Genomic DNA, 22780 nt, shown 5'->3' on the forward strand with positions numbered 1-22780 from the left:
AGGGCATTTTTTTCAGGGACAAAAGTAATTTGCTCTACTCAGAATGAAATCCATTAATATGCTGGCATGGATTGTTCGGCTCTGCATTTCATCGATGATGTAAATAACACAATACAATGTAAGATGGAATCATGAGTCATTAGTATTTTGGTTTCACAGGTGCCACTAAAAGTTTTCTGCAAATGCATATGACAGTTAGAGTGCAGGTTACAACTGTTAAATGAAGTCTCCTTGTCTATCGGTAACATCACTTCATGGCTACTTGGTCATATTTGTATCATATATTGTATTATCATAACTGATTGTGGAGATTTTTTGTATTTACGAGAATTTAATAAAAATGTTATATTTTACGTGAATAGACTGTGAAAATGTAGAATGCCAGTGAAAATTATATATATTACTTTGTAGATGTGCAGTAGGTTGAGGATTAACATGGTACATACAGGGTAGTTTCATATTGTATAATATGAATCTTGTAAGTACATTTTTAAATAAAGATGCTAATTTTCCTGTTGTGTTGAACTATCGACCCATTGTTTTACTTTTTCACATTATTACATTTATTGATTCTCCCGTGTGCCTGCCAACTCAAAACAGATGTTGAAGATCAAATGATCACAGTCCTACAACCATTCAGGCTTCAGACTGAGTCAAGCCCGCCGACCTGATTACCTAAACTACCTAAACATATGGACACGGAAAAACATAAATTAATAAATGTAAAAGATATAGAAATAAATCTGTAAATAAATATATGAATAAATAGAGTAAATAATTGTAGAGATCTAGGTAGAAACAGAAATATATTAATAAATGTTGACATACAGGAATAAATGAGTAAATAAATAAATAATACAGCGAGTAATACAATGAGTAAATAAATACATAATACATAAATAAATAAATTTAGGAATAAATAAATGTAGAAATACAGAAATGAATAGATACATGTGGAAATGAACACATGCATGTAAAACATTTATAAAGAATTCAATACTTAGAAACTATCTATTTTCATTCATGTGTGTATTTATGTATTTGTTTATTCATACTCTTGTCATGTTTTGTTTATATATATATATATTTATATATATACAGTCAGTGTGGAGGTGGATCAGCATCACAGTGATGAGGCACTTTTGGAGCATTTCTCCAGAATAATAACTTTCACCGCTGGGTGTCGTCACACTGATCCTGAGCCGGAGGCGAGTGCGCTGATTGGCTGCGGCGGCCATGGCGTCACTCCCTACGTGCCCCTGTGACGCCCCTCGCTTACCCGGCATGCAGCGGGCGATGTCCGAGGAAAGATGGCGGAAGGAGGAGCGGCGGATCTGGCCACCCAGAGAGGAGAGGTCGCGGCGCTGCTGAAAACCCAGCTGAGGAAGGGGGACACTTGGTGAGGCCCGGGCCGGGAGCCTTCCACAGACGCAGCGGAGCCGTCGGCCTCCTCCGCCGAGGCTGTCAGCGCCATGGCGGAGGAGGAAGCCGCGGCGACGTTCCGTGTTGACAGTTAGCATTGAGCTAGCTAACGGGAGCTTGTCAGCTTCATGTGTGTCGGTACGGCGGGCTAGCGGCGTTGGGCTAACGCTAGCTGCCCGACTGCCAATGAAGAACCACAGCTTATCTTCTAAATGTAGTGTTTGAGCGACTGGTTTGAGCTGTACTCACCACCGCCTCACTTGTGTCTGTTGACACCACCTCGGCGCGGCTACACATCGGTTATTAGCTCTAGTTAGCAGGCTAGTGTGGAGCTAGCCGGCTAGACCACCGGAGCTCCGGGCTGCTCCCCCGTCAGCGGGTTCATCTGTCGCCTTCGGCAGGGCGGAGTCGGGGGAGAACAGACACCTGTCAAAACGACCGAGCCAGCGAGACAGGCATGCAGCGACCTGAACTCCACTCCGGCGTCCACAGAGCTGCTGTTACTATCTATCTACTTAATGACACAGGCAGATTGACCTGTTGTCACTATATACATGCATAATAATAAAGTGTGACTCTTGATGTGTCTCCGTTAACAACCTTGCCTTATCTGACCTGATGTGTTCCTGCCTGGCCCTCCCTGCAGGTACCTGGTGGACAGTCACTGGTTTAAACAGTGGAAGAGATATGTGGGGTATGACAGCTGGGACAAATACCAGATGGGTGACCAGACGGTCTACCCTGGCCCGGTTGATAACCATGGTCTTCTCAGAGGTAAGACACCTGATGATCCAGCTCTATACTCAAATGACCTTATTGCGTTTATTGTTAAATAGCATGTGGCGCCTACATTACTCCGTGGCCCCTCGGACAGTGTGGCTTAATCATTCTGGAAGTGGCAACAAAGAGTTCAGAGGAAAAGGGGCATGAGAACAACATTGTTTGTGAATGCTTTTCGGATTTGGGGTAGGGGGCGTTCATAGAAAGCTCTCCAGCTCCTTTGTCTTCTTTTGTGTTTTGTGAGACAGGCATCGCAGGGTCAGTAGCGTAAGGGACTAGGTATTGTAGTCTCACTGAATGTGCCTTTCTTCCTTCCCTCCATCTAGATGGGGACGTGCTCGCCATCAGGGAACACCTCATCGATGAGCTGGACTACATCCTGGTCCCCACAGAGGGCTGGAACAAGCTCGTCAGCTGGTACGCGCTGACAGACGGGCAGGAGCCAATCGCACGCAAGGTAAAGGTTCAGTCATTCGCTCAGGAGTATGAATGGATTTTGAGGGAAAGAGCGTTTGCCAGTCGAGCAACGTGATGCCAGCAACGGTGGTTTTCTCTGATCCATTATGATGGTTGTGGTTAGTAATTGGTTGTGTTGAGTGTGGCTTGTGTCAGGCTGGAAGGGATAATGTGCGAGTGTGTACAGTAAAAATCTAACAAATTTGAGTTCTGAATCAGGAAAATGATGTGTAACAGCAGAGTTATAATTCTTTATAATTGTATGGATATGGCTCCACTGCTGCTCATACATTATATTAAGTGTGTGTTACGCCATTAGAGAATTGATAAGTTGGTGTATTTGTCAGTTTGATGTAAAAAGATCCACTGGAGCATGAAACAAAGATTATATTGATCTAGTGGATATTCACTTAGCATCGTCTGAAAGCAACATCAATGCTTTTTTTCTTTCATTTCATTCAGTTTCTCTTTCATTTCTATTTTCAACTGCAGGTATTAATTGTCGTTTTAATTAAAACTTTGGTGCACATTTCACTGTAAGGCTGTACGTGTGTGGTTAGTTTAGTCAGTGGAATACTTCATGATGGCGGCCACAGCTCAACTGAACCCACTGTATCAAATCCCTGCCTCAAATCTCACTAGTCATGGCATCATGGCCGCGAGAAGAGGTTCCTCTCCCCCCTCCATCTCTATCATTCTCTGTCACCCCCCCTTTGCCTTCCATTGACCCTCCTCTTTTGCCATGTATGTAGTGGGACATATCGGGTGGCCGCCGGGTTTCTATTTTCAGGCAACGTTCTGGATGACTGAAAAGCTACATGGAGCGATCTGCTGGACACAACATGCAGGAGGTCCATTATTAGTCTTTCTTTCTTTTTTTAAGCTATTTGATTCTTTTGTGGGGTTGTCATCCTGAGATGCGGGGGATCACACGTTTAAAAAAGGATGTAGGAGGATTTTGGTTAAATGTTTGGTCCTATGTTGCCTTCCACTGTCCTGTGTCCCGGTGTGATTGCCAGCACCGATGAATTGTTACTGCGCGTCCTTGTTTTTTGAAGTGGAGGAATGCCGGCTGAGGTCACACTGAGGGAATCTTACGAGTTCAGTGCGACAGGCATAACCAGTATGGAAGGAGTGGGTGGGCTGAATGGTTCCGGCTCGGCTCTTATTTGAGAAATTGTTGTCAAGAGTTTGGCGATGAGTTGAGGTTTTAGCTCTGAGCTAAAAACACATGGGTGTTGTGCTAAGGCATAGGATGGGCCCACCGGGGGGATCGGGGCTTCTGTGGCGGAGGGGAGGGGAGGGGCTGGGGGAGAATATGAGCTGCGAGTGTGTGTGCAAGACTACTGCAGTTCTCAGGGACATTTGTTAAGTTGTTACCCTGTGTATGTGAGCGTGTGTGTCAGAGGGGCTCAGCGGTGAAATAAATAGGCTGGGACCCCTCAGCTGTTTCCACGAGGTGCTGCTAATTTAGGCACTTCAGTCTGAGTGTGCTCCTATCAGGAGACCAGACCAGTGGCAACTAGGGCAGCAAACCCTGCTTTGTTAACCACAAGAAAAAGGCAGTGCAAACAATCCACAACTAACCTATTTAATTTCAATGTTTAACATAGAAATCAAGTAGAATAAATTATAAACGCTGCATCTGACGTGCTAGTAAAGTTGGAAGCTTACGACTCCTGGTGATATTCTCTGCTTGGTTACTAGCTGTCAAGCAAGACATTCCTTTCTATCTGCTCAAGGGATGTATAGATGTAATTTATGGTGGCATCAGACTTTTAACATTTGTTTTGACTTTGTTGATAGTAAGAAAGAGCTAAAAATACATTGAATGCTCTTTAGAGTTACTTGTATAGAAAGCTTACGTGTCATTAGACAGATTGACACCTGTATCTGCAGTATACTGTACAATTAATCATGGACTCAACGAGATGATTTGAATAGTTAATAATACCCCATTTCTTTCCTCCAGGTGGTCGAGCAGGGTATGTTTGTGAAGCACTGCAAGGTGGAGGTGTACCTGACGGAGCTGAAGCTCTGTGAAGACAGCAACATGGACAATATGATCACCAGACGCTTCAGTAAAGCTGACACAATAGGTAGGTCCGAGTCACTGTGATGTATCTGTCTTTAAACTTGCATGGTCATAATTGATTTTCAGCCCTCTTTATTTATCCTTTTTTCACCACTGACTAAAGGACACTGTAAAAGATACAGGACTTCCCTTAGATATATTACCCCGCTGAATGTCTTGCTTTTAAAACATTTCTTAAAACATTACGTAACAGTGAGTGTCATGATTTTGTTCATGAAATACAGGGGATTTGTAAACTCTAAACATACGCAGTCAAAGTTATTTCTTTATCTTCACCACTAATATCCCTTCAAATGAGCCATAAGTCAAACACAAGATTGCTTCAAAAGTCTTGATTTCAGTGCTTTTTTTTCCATTTAAATGTCATATCAACCATGTCAATTCATGCTCCAAAAGTTCTGCAATTCTTGATTCAAACATGGCTATAGATGAATTTACTGATTACTTCCGTATGTGTGGTGGAGCGGTTTCAACATCTTTCCACTTCCCATTTTCTAGGTGAGTGTTGGTAATCCCCTACCTATTTCTGTTTTAAACCAAACTAATGTTTTCTTTTTCTCACTTTGCTGCAGATGTGATCGAGAAGGAGATGAGGAAGCTGTTCAGCATTCCTGATGAGCAGGAGACCAGGCTGTGGAACAGGTACATGAGCAACACGTTCGAGCCTCTCAATAAACCTGACAGCACCATCCAGGATGCTGGCCTCTACCAAGGACAGGTAGGAATAACCCGACATGACTTATGACCAAACATTTTGGATAAAATTGACACAGAGGTCTCCATATATAACTTGCTTTGTAAACGGTTAGTATTCCTGAGTTCAGTGAAAGCTCTAGTTTAGCTTTTCCTCATTTGTCTTCTACCAATTAGTCTTTTTTGGTCACAGCAGAGTGGAGATTAAACAATTACGTATTTTTCTACTCAGCTTGAATCAGTATCGCACAGGTAATTATGACCAGCAGAGGACACAATGACTAATCAAAGTACAATGTTCAGGCACTCAAAAACTTATTTGAACATTGAGTCAAAGACCTGCACTCAGTTTTTTCACAAGCTACTACGAAATATAATATCTCCCAAATTTCTCTCCTGGGTAAATAAAAAAACAACATTTTAATTTATTTAGAAGAAAGTGATTTCATGTAATTATAATCAATCACCTTTGATAGTGAAGGTGGAGTTGTGCTGAGATAATTCGAGATTGACTGTCCTGTAAGGAGATTGTTACAGTGTCAAAACACTGTCAGCTGCCATGCGAGGGACCTCTCTTCGTAAGCTGCTTTAATTTAACATGTATGTCTTGGCATCCACCTGGCAGTTGACTCTTAACACAGATTTATTTGGACACCTGGCAACAGTGAGGCAACAGGCCGTCTCGCTTACCAGCATCAGTTTCCTGAGGATCGCTAAGTCTTAGGCAAATCCTCACCAAGGGAAACGACAGATAAGATCCCTGTCTTTGTCCAATTTGAAACAGCCACTGACATTCTAGCTGCAGCTGAAACAGGTTGTTACCCATCAATCTGTATTCACCATAAATCCAGCTCTGCATTTAAAATAAGGTTGGGATATATGCATTTAACTCATTAATGCACAGGATAAAAATGCACTCTGAGGGTTTTCTGAAGAGCGGGCAGAACTGCCAACGTTAATGAAACCTTTAATTTCTCAGCCCCTGAAACAGACAGAGACATGAAATAAACTTAACCTAAAAGGATAGGTCATTCAGAATTCTTAATTTTTGGGGGAACTATTGTTTTGAAACACGGTGGAAACTCGCTGAATTCCCCTTCTCTTCTTCTTCTTTTCCATCTCCCACAGGTTCTTGTGATAGAGCAGAAGGGTGAGGATGGCTCTTGGCCCCGAGGCTCCACCGCCCCCAAGTAAGTGAATCGACACAAAACATCACTTGGCTTATATTTGTCAGGAGTGGAATGCAATTTCCACTCTGTATCCAAACACAACAGTAAGAAATTTTAGAATTGCTTTGGAATGTTTTAGTTCTGGTCGGTATGAAGGGATAAAAATGTAACATGATGTGACACAGCACCAGAATTCCTTTTCTTGGAAGTTGTATTTTATTGCCTTTTGCTTTGGAAATTGCCAAACCCTTTGTCAAGTTTCAATGCTCTGTCACTACTGCACCTCACCATCTTCAAAAAAAATCCCTCCTCTCTTTGACTTCCTCTTTTGCTTGACGTTTTGTTGCTGACATATCCCTCAATTTATTTATTTGATCTCATCTCAGTTTAATTTAATGGACACTCACACAACTTTCTAAGAAAGGCTCCCTATTTTCTCTTCTCTAACTCATGATCTATTCTTTATCTTTTGAAGGTCATCTGGTGCTTCCAATCTCTCTGCTTTGCCAAAGATCTCGCCTTCATCTCTCACAAACAATCATAACAGCACCTTCAACAGCAGGAAGTAAGGCTCAGTAGTGGGCTTGAATAGCTTGAATAGCTGAGGTGTGGGCGTGGATGTTGACAGCCAGAGATGGAGCCTTTAGATGTAGCTCAGCGCTGGCTTCCAAAGTGAAAGTGGGCTAAAGAAAGTCCGTTAAGTCTCGGTGAAATTTAATGGATTAAGTTTGATCGATGCAAACTGTGTCTCCGCTCAATTTACATTCCACAAACCAGTCAGGCAGTTTACATTATCCAATGGTAAACTGTGTCATAGTTTGTTTTCTACAGGTCTATCTCTGGCTGTGGTCTGGGGCTTAAAACTCTCCTGATGATGCAGTTTCAGCTGATTGCAGGGCAGGGGTCTGGGCTTACATGGGATTGATCTCGTTGGAATTTTCTTCAGTGACAGCAGTGCTCTCTATAAATGGCCGACTGGTGCCTCTGGGTTCCTCAGTCAGCGTTTAATTGTGTTTAGTTCTTAGTTTGCATCTGATTTTCTACGTGTCTGATTAATAGCTACGGCTCGGGCTGCATGATTATGGTTGATGTGAAAATTATTTTACCCATTAATCTGTGCCACAAGGTCTGTTCTATCTTAGTCTCATAAAAGAGTTGATCACAACATGTCAGCAATTTATTTAGCGATGCAATCAATCGACAAGTCGCAGAAAGACAAAATGCTTATACTGCTTGTTCCCTGATTCAACACCTAGATAAATCCAAACAACACAACCAAATTAATCAAACTTAATTGTTTTGAGGCTTTTAGGCTTTGATTTACCTCAGTCTAATGAATGTTCCATTGTGCTTGGTTTTACATTTTTCAAAATATGGCCTCTGTGGTACTTCATCTCCTTTTTCGGCTTCATTCAGAGTCACTTAAGTTCTAAGGGGAAAAAAACACAATCTCCTTACGCCCAAGCCACACTTGGTGCGTGAGTGGCGCGTGGTGCATGTCTTGCTTTTCATTTCGCCCACATTATCAGGTTCAAGTAGCCTGTGTGAGACTCGCCAATCTGTCGACAGTGATTGTGACATATTTACAAATGTCACAATCACAGCTTCACATCCTAGAGTCCTGGCAATTAGTTAAGTACATAGGCTGACTTTAATTTAAATGAGATACAGTAGTCATACTAGAAATCTCACCAGCTCTGCTGCAGCAGACACACTCCCTGTGTGAACAACCTCCACCTGGGAGATGCAACAGATCAGCCACACAGCTGTTATTCATCTGAATAAGGACAGTTTGGTGAAGCAGCCAATGCAGGAAACAACAGGGCCGTTAAGCATAAAAGTTGACCTGTTTCACTGTGTGTTTCTACTGTTGCAGTAGATGTGTCTGTGTACTCTCACTGCTACCTGAAACAGCAGTCGAGCACCAACGCAGCTCCTTATGTTTTATTGCAGTGCTGTTGTATGTTATTGTGCACATAATTCCAGTATAAAGATAATGAAACCGTAATAGAGGACCTGCTCCATAATCTTTGGACCTATTTGTTATCTTTAATACCAACATTCTCCTCATGAAAGTAAGTCACTGATTAACGAATGTGTTTTCATGATCAGACTGTGCTCCGGTCAGATTTTGTTTCTTCATTTTAAAAGACGAGTGCAGTACCTGTTCTTAACCTGTCTGTTTGGAATGGGCTGTTTGTTTGGCTTGTGGTTTTGTTGTTAAACGCTGCCTTCCCAGCTGTGTGGGCGAATCATTCTGGTATTTAACCACTCCTTGCGTGAAGGAATCACGGAATCAATGCAATGTATGGCTGTAACAGGATTTGCGTGGTTAAAAAGGGCACTCTCACAAGCAACAGATTTTGAGTGACAGGTACACCGACTAAAGAGTGAAGAGAGATGAGTTAGTTTGTGAGAGAACTGCATTGCATACCACTTGTGGGTACACACACAACTGCAGGTGAAACTATGAGCTCTAACTGTCTGCGTGGCCAGTAACAACTTTATGGACGATAGAACGAGGAAGCGATAGTACATTAGCGGGAGCTAGCACAAGGCAAGTAGCTTTCCACACAGAGCAAAACACCAAATTCTAAATCTTTAATCTTATTATGAAAAGTGGAAAACATTTTCCAGCTCATTATGAAACTGTGGCAGCCCAAATTAGAAAATGCAGGGTCACCACAGTCCACAGGATTAATGGGAAAATCAGTGCTTTCAGAGATATCAAAAATTAATCAGACAAATAAAGCACAGTCTTGTTCAGCATTTAATAATCACCTCATGCTTAAACATGCAGCCCTAGTGTGAGCCTACATTTTCAGATGCTTCATGGTTCTTTATCATCTTTACACATGAGGCAGAGGTGACAGGAGTGTTGCAACACAAGTCTTGTTTTTTTTGCTCCGCCCCAATGAATCACAGCTCAGTTTCTATTCAGCTTTCAGCTTTCAGTTTCTGTTTTCTGAAAACGTAACTGTATCCAGGTTTCCTCCGAAGCAATTGGGCCCCAGAGGATTTGTCAGCCCTCTGCTAGAGAGCACTGCTCGACTGTGGGCGGAGCGTTTGTGCCTCTGCTGTCCAGGAGACTGTTACTGCCCCTCCTTCCACCTAATGTGTGTGAGATTTACTGCATGCGGGAGTGTGTCTTTCTGTGCGTGTGTGCATCTTATATATAGACACTCTGCACTGCATTTCTCAATACTGTTGGAATTCATAAATAACGACCACAGGTTCGCCACCCAAAAAATCAATATTGATAAAGAAGGAAGGTGTTGAAAGGGAAGCGAGCCCGCCCTTCCTCTACTTTAAAGAACAGTTATGTTTCAGAACTGGCTTGTAGCTTGGTAACGTGGTGTCACATTGTCATTTCTCTGCATTATATTGTTTGATAGCAGCATCACAGTTTCCTGTCGGTGGAATGCGTTGAGTGGGTGACTTGGGGGAAATTGGATTTTGAGTCAAAGCAGCTCTTCTGTCCCTGATTCACTGTAGTGCCAGTGCTGTCGTTTCCTCTAAATTATGCATGGAGTCTGTTTGTTTGTTTTTTCATTCGAAGTGTTCCCACATTACATAACACTTGTCCATTTGATTTGTGAGGTTACGTTGCGGTCAGTTTAGCCTCTGTAGCGACGCTCAGCAGCAGTAGCAGTGTCACCGTCTCGTCAGGTGGTGTCCCTAGATTCTGGCAGCGCGCCCCCAGCTCTCTCTCTCTGTGTCCATGTATCTCTCGGTATCTATCCCTCTCCCCTGAACTCATTGCGATGCACACGTTCTGCAGTCTCTAAGTGACCTTCAGAATACATTTCATCTGCTCCTGCTTCCCCTCATCGCTTGCCTCCACACCCAGTGATGAAACCACCCCTCTCTCTGGATCTTGTTTTATTTATTTAAACCCTCCTTTTAAAAAGCTCTCATACAGACACCCATGGCATATTAACAAGGAGGAAAGAGGGGAGGGTGTTTGTGTTTCGATGTGATAAAACTCTCATATGGTGCATTATAACAGCAGGAGAGGGAAAATAAGATCAGGTAATGTTTGTGTTGAGACGAGCTGCAGAGTAATGTGTAGCCGACTGTAAGAAAAGGGGATAAATGTTGTGTCGACATGAGTGAACACGTTAATGTATGTTAGAGAGAGGGGTAGAGAGATACTAAGATAGAGTCAGGCCGGTGAATACTGCAGCCTCAGCTGGATGCAGTGGATCGGTTGCCCCCTCCGTCCCCTCATTTCTCTTCTGTCAGCCTCTCCCCCTTGTACTGTCCGCCCCTCCCCCTATATTCTCCCTCCCTCTCTCTCTCTGTGCACCTCTAGCTGTCGGTAGCGGTAGTCTTGAGCATCCTTGTTGCTGCTGATGCTGCTATAAATATCTGCTGGTAGCTGTAGCGCAGCAGAGAGCAGCAGGCAGGCCAGAGGGAGGAGCAGGAGACCAGAGGACAGGACGGGACAGGACATCCGAGGCAGAGAGGATAACAAGATGACAGGCGGTAGAGGCCGAAAAAGACGAAGGGGGGAGGAGAGAAGAGGGATGATGCTTAGTTAGCTCTGAGAAAGAAAGAGTGTGTGTTTGTGTGTCTATGTGCGTTGTGGTTTGGTTGTTGGCCCGTGCTAAAGATCAAACGCAGGCCTAAACTTGATCTGGACTGTATGGAAGCTGCTGCAGGAGCTGCACTAGATTGAGCTGAGTTATCCTCAGGACTCAACAGTGGAAGACTGGAGCTGGACTTTACCTTCCCGGACCCTCAAACCCCAGGATTTGTATGCGTCGAACCAGAACCAAACCTCACCTGGGCTGCTGGTCGGTTAGTTTTGTGCGGACATGTGGGCCGGCATGGGCCGGGGTGGTGCTGAGATGTCATGCTCCTGTGTTGCTGGTGGTGCCTGAGACCGGAGGCGGTGGAGCTCGAGAGCAGAAGGGTGGACCACCGCGTGTTGAACTGCGAGGCCACCGCTTCCACCGCCATCACAGCAGTTTCCATTGACCAGTGGGAGTCTGAAACTACCAATACTGACTTGCAGCCAATCCAGAGGTCTGCTGAGTGCTGCAGTTGGGGCCCAGCTTTATGCTCTAACTGATTGTTAAGGGAGCCTGAGAAAATATTTGTGGGGGGGTTATAGGTTTGGCTTGTGGATGGTTGAGTCTTCTTTATTTTTCACCGACTTATTACCAACTTATCCTAGATAGTAGTATGTAGTATAATATATCTGTGTAGAATAGATGTTCGTCCCCAACATCCGCCCATCCATATATAACCTGCCTGTTTGTATGTTTATTGCACAGTGTGAAGAACTCAAGCTATAGTCTGCCGTCCTACCACCCCTACAGCAACAGCTATGACTACTCAGACCAGAGCAGGCAGAGTGATCGCTCAGGCCTCTGTGGACTCTCCAACCTGGGAAACACCTGTTTCATGAACTCTGCTGTGCAGGTAACACACTGGCCTCCAGGGGGCTCTACACAGTTCTAAGAAGAAAGTTGTTGATATTCTTTCCAAGTCTGCAAAGGTTCATTCAGTGACCTTTGGACTCAAATGGACCCAAATGTAGATGGGTTCATGCTAGTAGTCAGTGACAGCATGGTGGCTTGATCCCATGCAGAGCCTTAATTCACCCTCTTCTGATTATTGTCCTCTCATGCTTCTGCTCCTCTTTAGTGTTTAAGCAATATCCCTCCACTGACGGAGTTCTTCCTCAAAGATAAGTACACAGAAGAGCTAAACGAGGACAACCCGCTGGGAATGAAAGGGGAGATCGCCAGGGCCTACTCTGAGCTTATCAAGCAGCTGTGGTCGGGAAAATACAGCTATGTCACCCCGAGGCCTTTCAAGGTGACTACATGGAGAAAAAAACATGAGTATCTTTGAGTATTTCATAATGTTAAGTTCAATAACAATAACACAATATTATTATTTTATTCAGAAAATGAGTTGTAAAATAGAGTAGCTGTTATCCTTCAAATATCTGCAAACGGATGTCTTAGCAATAAGTAATAGAAAGATACAAAAACACAAATAGGAAACCATACCATTATTTAATGACCATAATAGAATAACCAGTACATAATCCTACAGATAAACAAAAGTCTTGCATGAAACTGTGAGGGATGAATCCCTAAATGTGTGGAGCTAACATCTAAAAAGTCACACAAACTAACACTAGGAATTGTGTTATATGTTTGGAAATATAGAATTATTTAATCTTATGGTTGACTAATATCAGGGAAAATCCTCTGAGCTTGTCATTCTTCCTTGTGTTTTTGTCATTTTTTTCAATCTGTCTAAATGGTGTTATCCTCCAGACCCAGGTGGGCCGCTTCGCCCCCCAGTTCTCAGGCTACCAGCAGCAGGACTCCCACGAGCTGTTGGCCTTTCTCTTGGACGGCCTTCATGAGGACTTGAACCGCATCAGGAAGAAGCCCTACATCCAGCTCAAGGACGCCAACGGCAGGCCCGACAAGGTCATCATTAGGACTTTTGGAAAATACCCCAGAAACATGTGTTAAACCATCTCCAGATCTGAAAGTGCTGTGACTTTGCGACAAAGATTTGATCAGTCCCTGTGAAAGATATGAATAATAATGTCATGTTTTTGCATCCGCGGCAGCAACAGCCAGTGCCCAGAAGTATTATGCTTTCCGGTTTTTCATTAGTCCCATTCTCGTGAACACGTAATCTCAACAAATGACTTGAGGGAATTCATATTCACTTAGACTCAATGATGATCTGATTTGATTTTGGTTGTCAAGGTCACGGTGACCTCACAAAGCACATTTTTGTCTTGTGAATAGGATAAATACCGAAAACACCCCGAGGGAATTCTTTCACATTTGGCACAAACATTCACTTGAACTTGGCTTTCATTTTGGTAGCCAATGGTCAAAGGTGAAGGTCAAAATGGTCTCACAAAGTAGGTTTATGGTTTTCGTGAACATGATATATCTTAAGATATACTTGAGGGAATGTCTTAAAATTTGGTACAAACATTCACTCAAAGATGAATGAATATTAATAACTTTGTTAGTCCGCTCACCTTCTCATACATTGATTCTTCAGGCATTCAGTTTGTTTATGGTTTTTCCAGTTTTGAGGTCTCTCACGGTTTGTGTTGTGCGCTCTCTTCCAGGTCGTGGCGGAGGAAGCATGGGAGAGTCACATCAAGCGAAACAACTCCATCATCGTGGATATCTTCCACGGCCTTTTCAAGTCAACCCTGGTGTGTCCTGTCTGCTCCAAAGTGTCTGTGACTTTCGATCCTTTCTGCTACTTGACCCTGCCCCTTCCCATGAAGAAGGAGCGGACGCTGGAGGTCTATCTAGTCAGACTGGACGCTCTGGCCAAACCCACACAAGTAAAATGCAAACACACGTCAGTGTTGTATCATAACATTATGGTCTCATGTGAAGACAGTGGAAGTAAAGCCCTTGTGTTTCTGTTTCAGTACAAGCTGACTGTGCCGAAGGTGGGCTACATCTCTGATCTGTGTACCTCCCTCTCCAGCCTGTCTGGGGTTCCTGCTGAGAAGGTATAATCATCACAGTCAGCTCCGCTCCGCTCTTGTCCTGTATTAGCCATCACATTATAATGCTGAACATCTGCTTGGACAGCACAATCCAAAACAGTCTTTTCCCTTTTAAACTGACCCCAGCAGTGAGTGGAGAAAGTGTTTAATCTATTTCATTTTAAATGAATGAAAAGAAAAGAAGCTGGATTAAAATATGTATACAGGTACAATTAATAATCTAAGGGCTAGGTTCATATGCCAGTTTAGTGTCTTGAATTTTTCTTCACTCATTGTATTTCTATGTCTCTAATCCTCCAGATGATTGTAACTGACATCTACAACCACCGTTTCCACCGTATCTTTGCCACCAACGAGAACCTCAGCAGCATCATGGAGAGAGACGATATCTACGTGTGAGTGTTGAGCATGGCTGACAAGAAAAACGCTTTCATCAAAGTTTGATTACGACAACAGCATTATTTGCATTCAGATAACAAACAGAGTCCAAAAAGAAACACTAACCCACAGAACAAACAGGTCAAACACCATATGTACTAAACTTAAATAATTCTGGCTCATCAATCCGCTTCAGTTTTGATATGAAGATATAAGTTCTTAGTAATATCCAAAAGATGTGACTGAAGAAAATGAAACTTCAACTGCAGCTGACTTCTCCAGTGTGACTTCAAAACAGACTTCACATGTGTTTGCAGGTTTGAGGTTGCGGTGAACAGGGTGGAGGACACAGATCACGTGGTGATCCCGGTGCACCTGAGGGAGAAGTACAAACAGTCGGGCTACAACCACACCAGCACGCCGCTGTTCGGACAGCCCTTCCTCATTGCTGTACCCAGAACCCTCAGTGAAGACAAACTCTACAACATGCTGCTCCTGCGCCTCTGGTAGGTCCACGAACTTGACACATTCCAACGCTTGTGAGTTTTGATGATGCCCACAAAACATTCTTGTGAGAAAGTTGCTATAAATGTAAACATTCTTTTTGCAGTCGGTTTGTGAGAACTGCTGTAGAGGAGGATGAGGAGGATTGTGAGACACAGCCGCCCAAACAACACACTGTCAATGGTAACGCCACTAATGGACTCCTGGAGGAAGGGTCACCAAGTGAGTGCTTTTTGTGTTGAGGGTCACGCATGCAAACGTTTGCTTCCAGTTTGTCAGAGTGGCTTTGTGTGGAGTTCTACTTTGGTGAATTTTGACCTGCGATATTTGCTTTGCATTTGTGTATCTAAATGGTAAATGGTAAATGGATTTGTATTTATATAGCGCTTTTCTAGTCTGATGATGACCACTCAAAGCGCTTTACAGTACAGTTTCACATTCACCCATTCACACACACATTCATACAGTGCAGCTACTTGCAGCACTTTGTTATTCTATGGGGGGCTATTGAGGGTTCAGCATCTTGCCCAAGGACACTTCGGCATGCAGATGGTTCAGACTGGGGATCGAACCGCCGACCTTCAGGTTGGAGGACGACCGCTGTACCCCTCAGCCACAGCCGCCCTATGTGTGGGACCTTCCCTTAATGTTATTGGCTTGATTTAATGTGCTGTGTTGTCCTGCAGGCGAGATGGAGACTGACGAGCAAGACGAGGAGTCCAGCCAGGATCAGGAGCTGCCTTCCGAGAACGACAACAGCCAATCGGAGGACTCCGTGGGAGGGGACAACGAGCTGGAGAATGGCGTGGTCGCCCCGCAGAACTCCACCAAAGGCCAGCAGACGGCCGAGCACAACAGAAAGAGACTTTTCACATTCCAGTTCAATAACATGGGCAAAACAGACTTTTCACTCGTCAAGGAGGACACCAGGCAGATCCGCTTCGACGAGGGACACCTCAGACTCAGCGGTACGAAGCAAATAATCTAACCAAAATATTACCAATTTAGAATTCAAGCATGGTATATTAAGGTTCATCATTCAGTACCCAAGGGCTGTAAACAAATTAAAAGAAATTATTGGATACATTTTCCAATTTATTCACTAGAGTCATTTTCTAAGCACCAGAGTTAATTATCCTGCAGTCAGATCCCAAACGGTGGTTATAAAGAGTGTAGAGTCAAATTCAACAGTGACTCATCTGATTGTCATCTCTTCACCTTTTTACAGACCGCTCTTATCTCTCTTTGGACTGGGAACCAGAGATGAAAAAAAAGTACTTTGACGAGACCGTTGTCGAGGTAAAACAAATATCAGACACAGAAATCATGTATTACAGCATTAGTGTATCAGAGGAGCTGGATCACTTTATAGCACATAGTGTGTTAGTGTAGAGGAAAAGTAGTCTGCTGTCACGTAATGAAATATGGCAGCTCGACCCAGACAGGAGCAACAGGGAGTCGTGATGACCAGCTTGAGCGTCTTGTAGTGAAAAGGTCAGACGTTTGGTGTCCGCTGCAGCTACCGCTTCCTTAAGAAAAGCGTTCAATGTCCAAGACACATTACACACGTTTATACACAACATATTGTGTAAAACGGTTTTAATTAGAAATAAGTGGTAGCACACTTGATGAGAATTTATCAGTTTTTATTCTATTTCTGTACAAGGACGTCATCTATGTCCAAAGACACAATGCTGATATAAGTAGTTTCCTGACAGTTCTGTTTATGTGTGTGTGACTGTGGACAGGACTTTGACAAGCACAAGAGCATGGAGTACAAGCCCCAGAAGAAGGCGTTCTTCAAGCTGAAAGACTGCATTGAGTTGTTCACCACAAAAGAAAAACTGGGAGCAGAGGACCCGTGGTGAGGAACACACGCCACACTTTAGAAAAAACAAGTTACAAGCATGTGGCAGCAACAGCACCTTATCTTCCTAAACCGTGTCCACTTTCGCAGGTACTGTCCAAACTGTAAGGAGCACCAACAGGCCACTAAGAAGCTGGACCTGTGGTCTCTGCCACCGGTGCTGGTGGTCCATCTGAAACGCTTCTCCTACAGCCGCTACATGAGGGACAAACTGGACTCCCTTGTTGAGTTTCCAGTGAGGTACACACACACAAACACACACACACACAAAAACAAACATGCTCTTTCATCCCCACTTCTGTTTGTGGCCAAGCCTTATTAAGTCTCTGGACCAAGTCGTGTGTGAGTTGGCGTGTCTGGGGAGACACAGAAGAAGAGTAACAAGTTCCACAGACTGGCTGCAAATCAAATGTTTGGCAACACTTTTGATTTTCCAACAGAGAAGGACAATTTTAAATATTGAAATTGAAATGACGAAAGGGAAAACATGTGTGAACGTTGTCGAGCCATGTAAACGGTGGAGAGACCACTAGAGGCCGGCTTTCAGACACGCACTGAGCTCCACGGACACTCTCTGTATTTTCTCCTGTGGAGATGCATGTGTGAACACAAATGTCCTTGTGAGAAACACAGCGGTTTCTTTCTCTGCCTGACTCTACTATAAAGTCTGTAGAAATCCAGGAGAATTCGATGTGTGAACACACAAACCACCGCTCGATTCACTGTGAGTAAGTGGGGGGGATGATGACGCTTCTAACACGCAAAAAGTAAAAAGCAAAGAGAAAAAGGGGAAACCGTACGTAGAGGACACAGACGAAAACCGACACCAGCCTCTGTGTTTAGAAAATGTTGTGATCTACGCAGCAGAGTTAATGCGTCACTTCCTGCCTCTGCCTGCTGCACCGGCTGCTCACAACTCATCTCATATTGTACTGTTTAGTCAGTATCAGAATAGTAGTTTCTACGTATATATGTATCTATTATGTATTGGATCGTTGGCATAGCTACTGTGCAGAGGACTGGTGGGCATTTATATTATTCCTCCTTTTTATCAAATTTTGTATGCACCTGACAACTTTTCTGCGTTTTTCCTTTAGAGATCTGGACATGTCTGAGTTCCTGATCAACCCCAACTCTGGGCCGTGTCGCTACGACCTCATCGCTGTGTCCAACCACTATGGCGGAATGGGAGGAGGCCACTGTAAGATTCACAAACACAATTTATCACAGAGTCACTGAAATACCTTCTTTCAAGTTTTCTCAAAGATGTGTTACTGTCAGCTGGCAGCGAGGGCGTGGCCAGTGACAATGGAGCTGCAGTATTTTGCTGTTTTATAAACTGAAACTGTTTTACAGGCTTTATTTATTAGAGTTTTGCACATCATATATATTTAAGTTAGTTTAACCCTGGTTGTGATAATGAAAACACACTGTCCCTGAATGGAGTTTTGAAATGATCAGCACTTTATAACACAATAAACCAGTGTGAGTATATAAAAGTGCAGTTTTGAAGAGGAAAACCTGTTTGACAGTATTTTACTGTGTTTAATATTGCATTTATTTCTTGGTCCTGCTCAGACACCGCTTACGCGAAGAACAAAGACGATGGAAAGTGGTACAACTTTGATGACGGCAGCGCGTCTCCTGCCAACGATGATCAAATAGTGGTGAGTGTCCCCATTTTGTAAAGCCAGGCAGCCGTCCCACTGTACGTTCATCAAAATTCCATTCACTGGAAACAAACCAGAACATTTCATTTCATTAAAGTATTGTACTTCTAAGGCTGTGACGAATTGGGATGAATAATTATTATCTCAAAGATTTCCAACTGTGCTCAAAAAGCATCAATAAGTTGCTGAGGACCCTGATTATTTGTATTTTGTTATGCTTACTGTAGTTCACATGTGCAGTAATTGGCAGTAAATCCAGACTCAAAGAAATTCTTGGTCAGATGTGTTAACAGTGGAGTTGGAGAAGGTTTGGAAAGTCTTTCACTACGGTGGCCCTGAGGGTCAAAAGACAACAACATTAGGGAAAAAACACATTCAAGCAAATATGCAATATTCTTGGAAAAACCAAACCAAAAAAAGGCAACATCATCAGACTCGAGCTTAATTTGAATTAACAGTTTTGAAGTGTTTAAAACTGGAACTCAATTTGAAAACAGCCACAGTCTTTATATTTTTCATGTTGTGCATTATCTGCAGTATAGCTGAGTTATTTTTGTGTGTGTGTTTCTAGTCCAAAGCAGGCTATGTGCTGTTCTACCAGCGGCAGGACACGGTGAAAGGCACCGGCTACTTCCCTCTGGACCGCGAGGAAGAAGAGGAGGAAGAGGAGGAGGAGGAGGGAGAGGAGGAGAACGAGAATGAAAATGAGGACGAGGAGAGAAGGGAAAAGAAGAAGACAGCCTCCTCCACTCAGGCCTCCTCGTCCGCCACTGCCGCCAGTGCTCAGAATGACGAGGAGGACCTGAACGAGAACCGGCGCAGGAAGAATGACAACGAGCAGCAGGAGGACGAGGAGGAGGAGGAGGAGGAGGAAGACGAGGAGGAAGACGAGGAGGAACAGACGCCCACTCGAGATGTCGCCATGAAAGCCAACTGAAGTGGATGGAAAAGATGCGGATAAATGGAGAGAGAAACTGGGATCTTTCCATCCAAAGCCATATGGACAGCACAGCATGGCAGCGGGCGCCACCAGTCCCCCCCCAGCGGCTCGGACTCGGCCGCTCCACAGGCGGAGCCACTGCGGCGAAGACGCCTCTTTAGGTCAGGGAGCTGCCGCGGTACACAAATCTACTAACTACAAAATCAGGGCCCTCCTCTGTGGTTTTATCACGGTGTGTGTGTGTGTGTTTGCGTGTGTGTGTCGCCACGTCCATTCGTTTAGGATTTGCTTACTGAACGACACCAGGGATTGATTTTTTTATTATTATTATTTAATTTTTTCCGAGGCTTCACAGTACGTTAGTGTAGCACTTTGAATCTTCCTCTGCTTTTTGTGTTCTGTTCTAATTTTATATATTTTTTGAGAGAAATGCATTGTTTGCATATCATTTTTATTAGTATCATTCAGATATTTTGTAAATATTTTAAACACTGAAACGTTTTTGAACTTGCACAATCACCAACCATCCACTTTGGTTTTTTTAATGTATTATTGCCACGCACACTGCAGATGTTTAACAGTGAAGTCGTCTCTTCTAGGTTTTCCTCACATGAAATGCTTAGGAAGCTCCATGAAGTGATTCAGTGGTGAGATGCGTCTGCGGTGGAGACTTAAAGGTCCAGTGTGTAAGATTTAGGTGAAAGGGATCTATTGGTATAAATTTAATATATATAATCCTGGTGATATGTTCACTAGTGTACTACATCTAAATTGTACAAATTGTTGTTCTCTTTACCCTAGAATGAGCCTTTTATATTTAAATACTTTATATTAACATTGTGAGCAAGTCCACTCTACGAAGGCTGCCATGCTGTTTACTGTAGCCCAGACTGGACAAACTAAACACCTTTTGAGTTTTTATGAGAACTGAAGGCTTCTACAGGTTCTCTTTCATGTTTGTAACTGGAGGGTTAGGTGAGTAGTACTCAGCTGCAACATGCAACTTCACCACTAGATGTCACTAAACTCTACACACTGAACCTTTAACATAGAGAAGTGACGTGTGGTTTTAAAGTGTCACACAGCCAAACTGTCCGAGCTTTGTGCTTCTACTGCTGCTTCTTTGATCTCGCTTTTTCAGCATTTAGTAAACTGGCACCAAACTTAGGGATTTAAGGTCCTGCTTCTGCTGTCTCTCAATCTTGGCTCCTCTGATAATGTATTTCTTTAATCATAGAAATACAGAAGGATTAGTATATTGTCCAGCTAGCTTTGCAGAATAACCAAACAGACTCTATTTGTGCAATATTTTAGAATTTCCTGGTGATCAAATTTCTGTCTTAATGACCTCGGCAATTGCAAAAGAGACTGTTAAGGTATTGACATCTGTCCTGACTCAGCGCTAAGTTCTGGGCTAAACGCACCCAAAAGCTGATCAATCAGACCACAACTGGGAGGTGGTCACATTCTTTTTGCTGTGTGAACGTAAATGCGTCCTGGGCCTCTTACTCAGCTGACGTCCTCTAACACACTTCAGCGCTACGGTATTACAATGAATTAAAAGTATTGTAACCATTGATAAGTTTGTCCCAGACACACGGCAGAATATCAACTCAACACAGACCAACACATAATGATTTCTATTTCCTTTGTTTTTTCAAATAAATGAAATCTATCTTCTTAGTCGATCTGTGCAGAGCTCATTGATTCATTCAGCCCCTCCTGGCTCCGCTCGCATCTGTCAACTCAAACTGAACTCAAATCTGGTCTCCACAAATTCAAAAAACAAATATTTATTTGCATACAGAGGAAATCCATCCAGGATACATTTTATGCCATAGACAAACTAAGAGCTGACTACTTGTGATCAAATCTGTCAGGACAGATGTTAATACCAGGTCTGAACGGGCCTAGTATTTGTTGTCTGGTTAGCTGGCAGACACAAATCGTCCTGTCACCTCTGCCCCTGTAACTGTAGGTGGTGTTTAATGCTTTACCGGGGCTCTGCCCTCTTTTAACTTCTTCATATTGGAGGCGCTGTGAGATTGGGAACATGGGTGATATTGCCGACATCAGATGCATCATCTCTTGTTTGGATCACCTCGGCCTTAACTCTTGATCTCAGACCAGTCGCCTTTTCTTTGCACATCACTGTCACACCGTCTCCATTACACCGCATACACCAACGCTTCAGTACGAATGTCCACATTTGCTTGTTATATCGCAGCCACGACATCTCAGTTTTTTTTTTTTACACCCACAAGAGGGCCAGAATGTATGCTGAATGGAACGAACACTGACCAGATGTATGTGGTTGATGCCTTTTGATTCTTTTTGGGCCAGGTCTGTTTTTTTTGTGTTTTTTTTTTTTCGATTTCATGGCTCCCTTTCTTGGTTTGGTTGAATGGTATGGTAATGGATTTCCTCACCTTTTATACTCGCTGTATGAATTCATGGGTACTGCTGAATGTGTCCCCTTCCAGAAGGGTGGGGAGAAGACAAATGCTCCTGTGTGGGCCTGAGCTCTGAGGGTGGGTGAGGGGGAGAGCGGACATAATCTGAGAGCTGTGGGGGTGAGTCTGCCCGAAAGACCAATCAGCTTTTTCGGGATCATGATACAGTGAAAACATTTTGTGGCAGATTGTCGCAGGATATTCCTCCATCGATGTAACCCTATTCTCCATGGTGGAGTGTTTGTTTTCTTTTTCTACCTGTTCTTTCCATTGTAAACAGCATTAGTGTACCTGTACGCCTCAGAATATGACCTGTGTACCATGCCTTTACCAGCGTCTCCGCGCTTCGCCGCCACGCCGCTGCCTTGCCTTTCGGGGCGACTCACCCCCCTTTCCTGACTGAGTGAGATGGGATTGCTACTATAGGCTTATACAATACTGTACATAAGAGTTCACTCTGTGAGTGCACATTTGATAAAGTTTATTTATTTATATGTAAGCATTTAATAATAAACAGACAATATATTTAAAACCTTGGCAAGAAGTGAAGTGTCAGGTGGGCGGGGGAAGTGTGGCTTCAGTCCTCACGATCACGCCAGTTTGCAAAATCTTGCCTGCGCTCTTGTCAGGGAGGGAATATTTTTAAGAAAAAAAGGATGCGTCTGTTGTTTTGGGAATTTTTTGTAAAACAAATAAGATAAAATAATCAAGACATCCTTGCATGATGACATAATGAGGGTTTCCAGGTTTGGCTGCACTTGAGTTCACTTGGGTTTACATTTGAAATGTGCATGTGTATTTATACACAATCTTCAATAAAGTTGTGTAAAGCTT

At 43.4% G+C, this 22780-nt stretch overlaps 1 protein-coding gene across 2 annotated transcripts; it reads left to right on the forward strand.

Annotated features, from left to right (window-relative positions):
- Window positions 1-1310: 1310 nt before the first annotated feature.
- Window positions 1311-22780, forward strand: LOC133025548 (ubiquitin carboxyl-terminal hydrolase 15-like). 2 transcript variants are annotated; one of them, XM_061092276.1, is made up of 22 exons: window positions 1311-1399; window positions 2069-2196; window positions 2529-2659; window positions 4631-4757; window positions 5326-5471; window positions 6575-6636; window positions 7091-7180; window positions 11898-12045; window positions 12271-12444; window positions 12915-13073; window positions 13739-13963; window positions 14054-14137; window positions 14435-14529; window positions 14830-15018; window positions 15123-15238; window positions 15703-15984; window positions 16245-16315; window positions 16765-16880; window positions 16974-17123; window positions 17981-18084; window positions 18462-18550; window positions 19125-22780. In XM_061092276.1, the coding sequence occupies exons 1-22, from the start codon at window positions 1311-1313 to the stop codon at window positions 19488-19490; spliced, it is 3141 nt and encodes a 1046-aa protein (XP_060948259.1). In that variant the 3' UTR covers window positions 19491-22780. The 2 variants fall into 2 exon arrangements, with proteins under 2 accessions (XP_060948259.1, XP_060948337.1); XM_061092354.1 differs by lacking the exon at window positions 7091-7180.

This window comes from Limanda limanda, chromosome 1, assembly GCF_963576545.1.
Source record: "Limanda limanda chromosome 1, fLimLim1.1, whole genome shotgun sequence".
Taxonomy (NCBI): Eukaryota; Metazoa; Chordata; class Actinopteri; order Pleuronectiformes; family Pleuronectidae; genus Limanda; species Limanda limanda.

Bases quoted from the DNA above. Each gene is read 5' to 3' on its own strand.
- LOC133025548 (XM_061092276.1), top strand. From the start codon at position 1,311: ATGGCGGAAGGAGGAGCGGCGGATCTGGCCACCCAGAGAGGAGAGGTC. The intron at 4,758-5,325 runs GTAGGTCCGAGT...ACTTTGCTGCAG, and splicing joins CAGTAAAGCTGACACAATAG to ATGTGATCGAGAAGGAGATG. The intron at 18,085-18,461 runs GTAAGATTCACA...GGTCCTGCTCAG, and splicing joins CGGAATGGGAGGAGGCCACT to ACACCGCTTACGCGAAGAAC.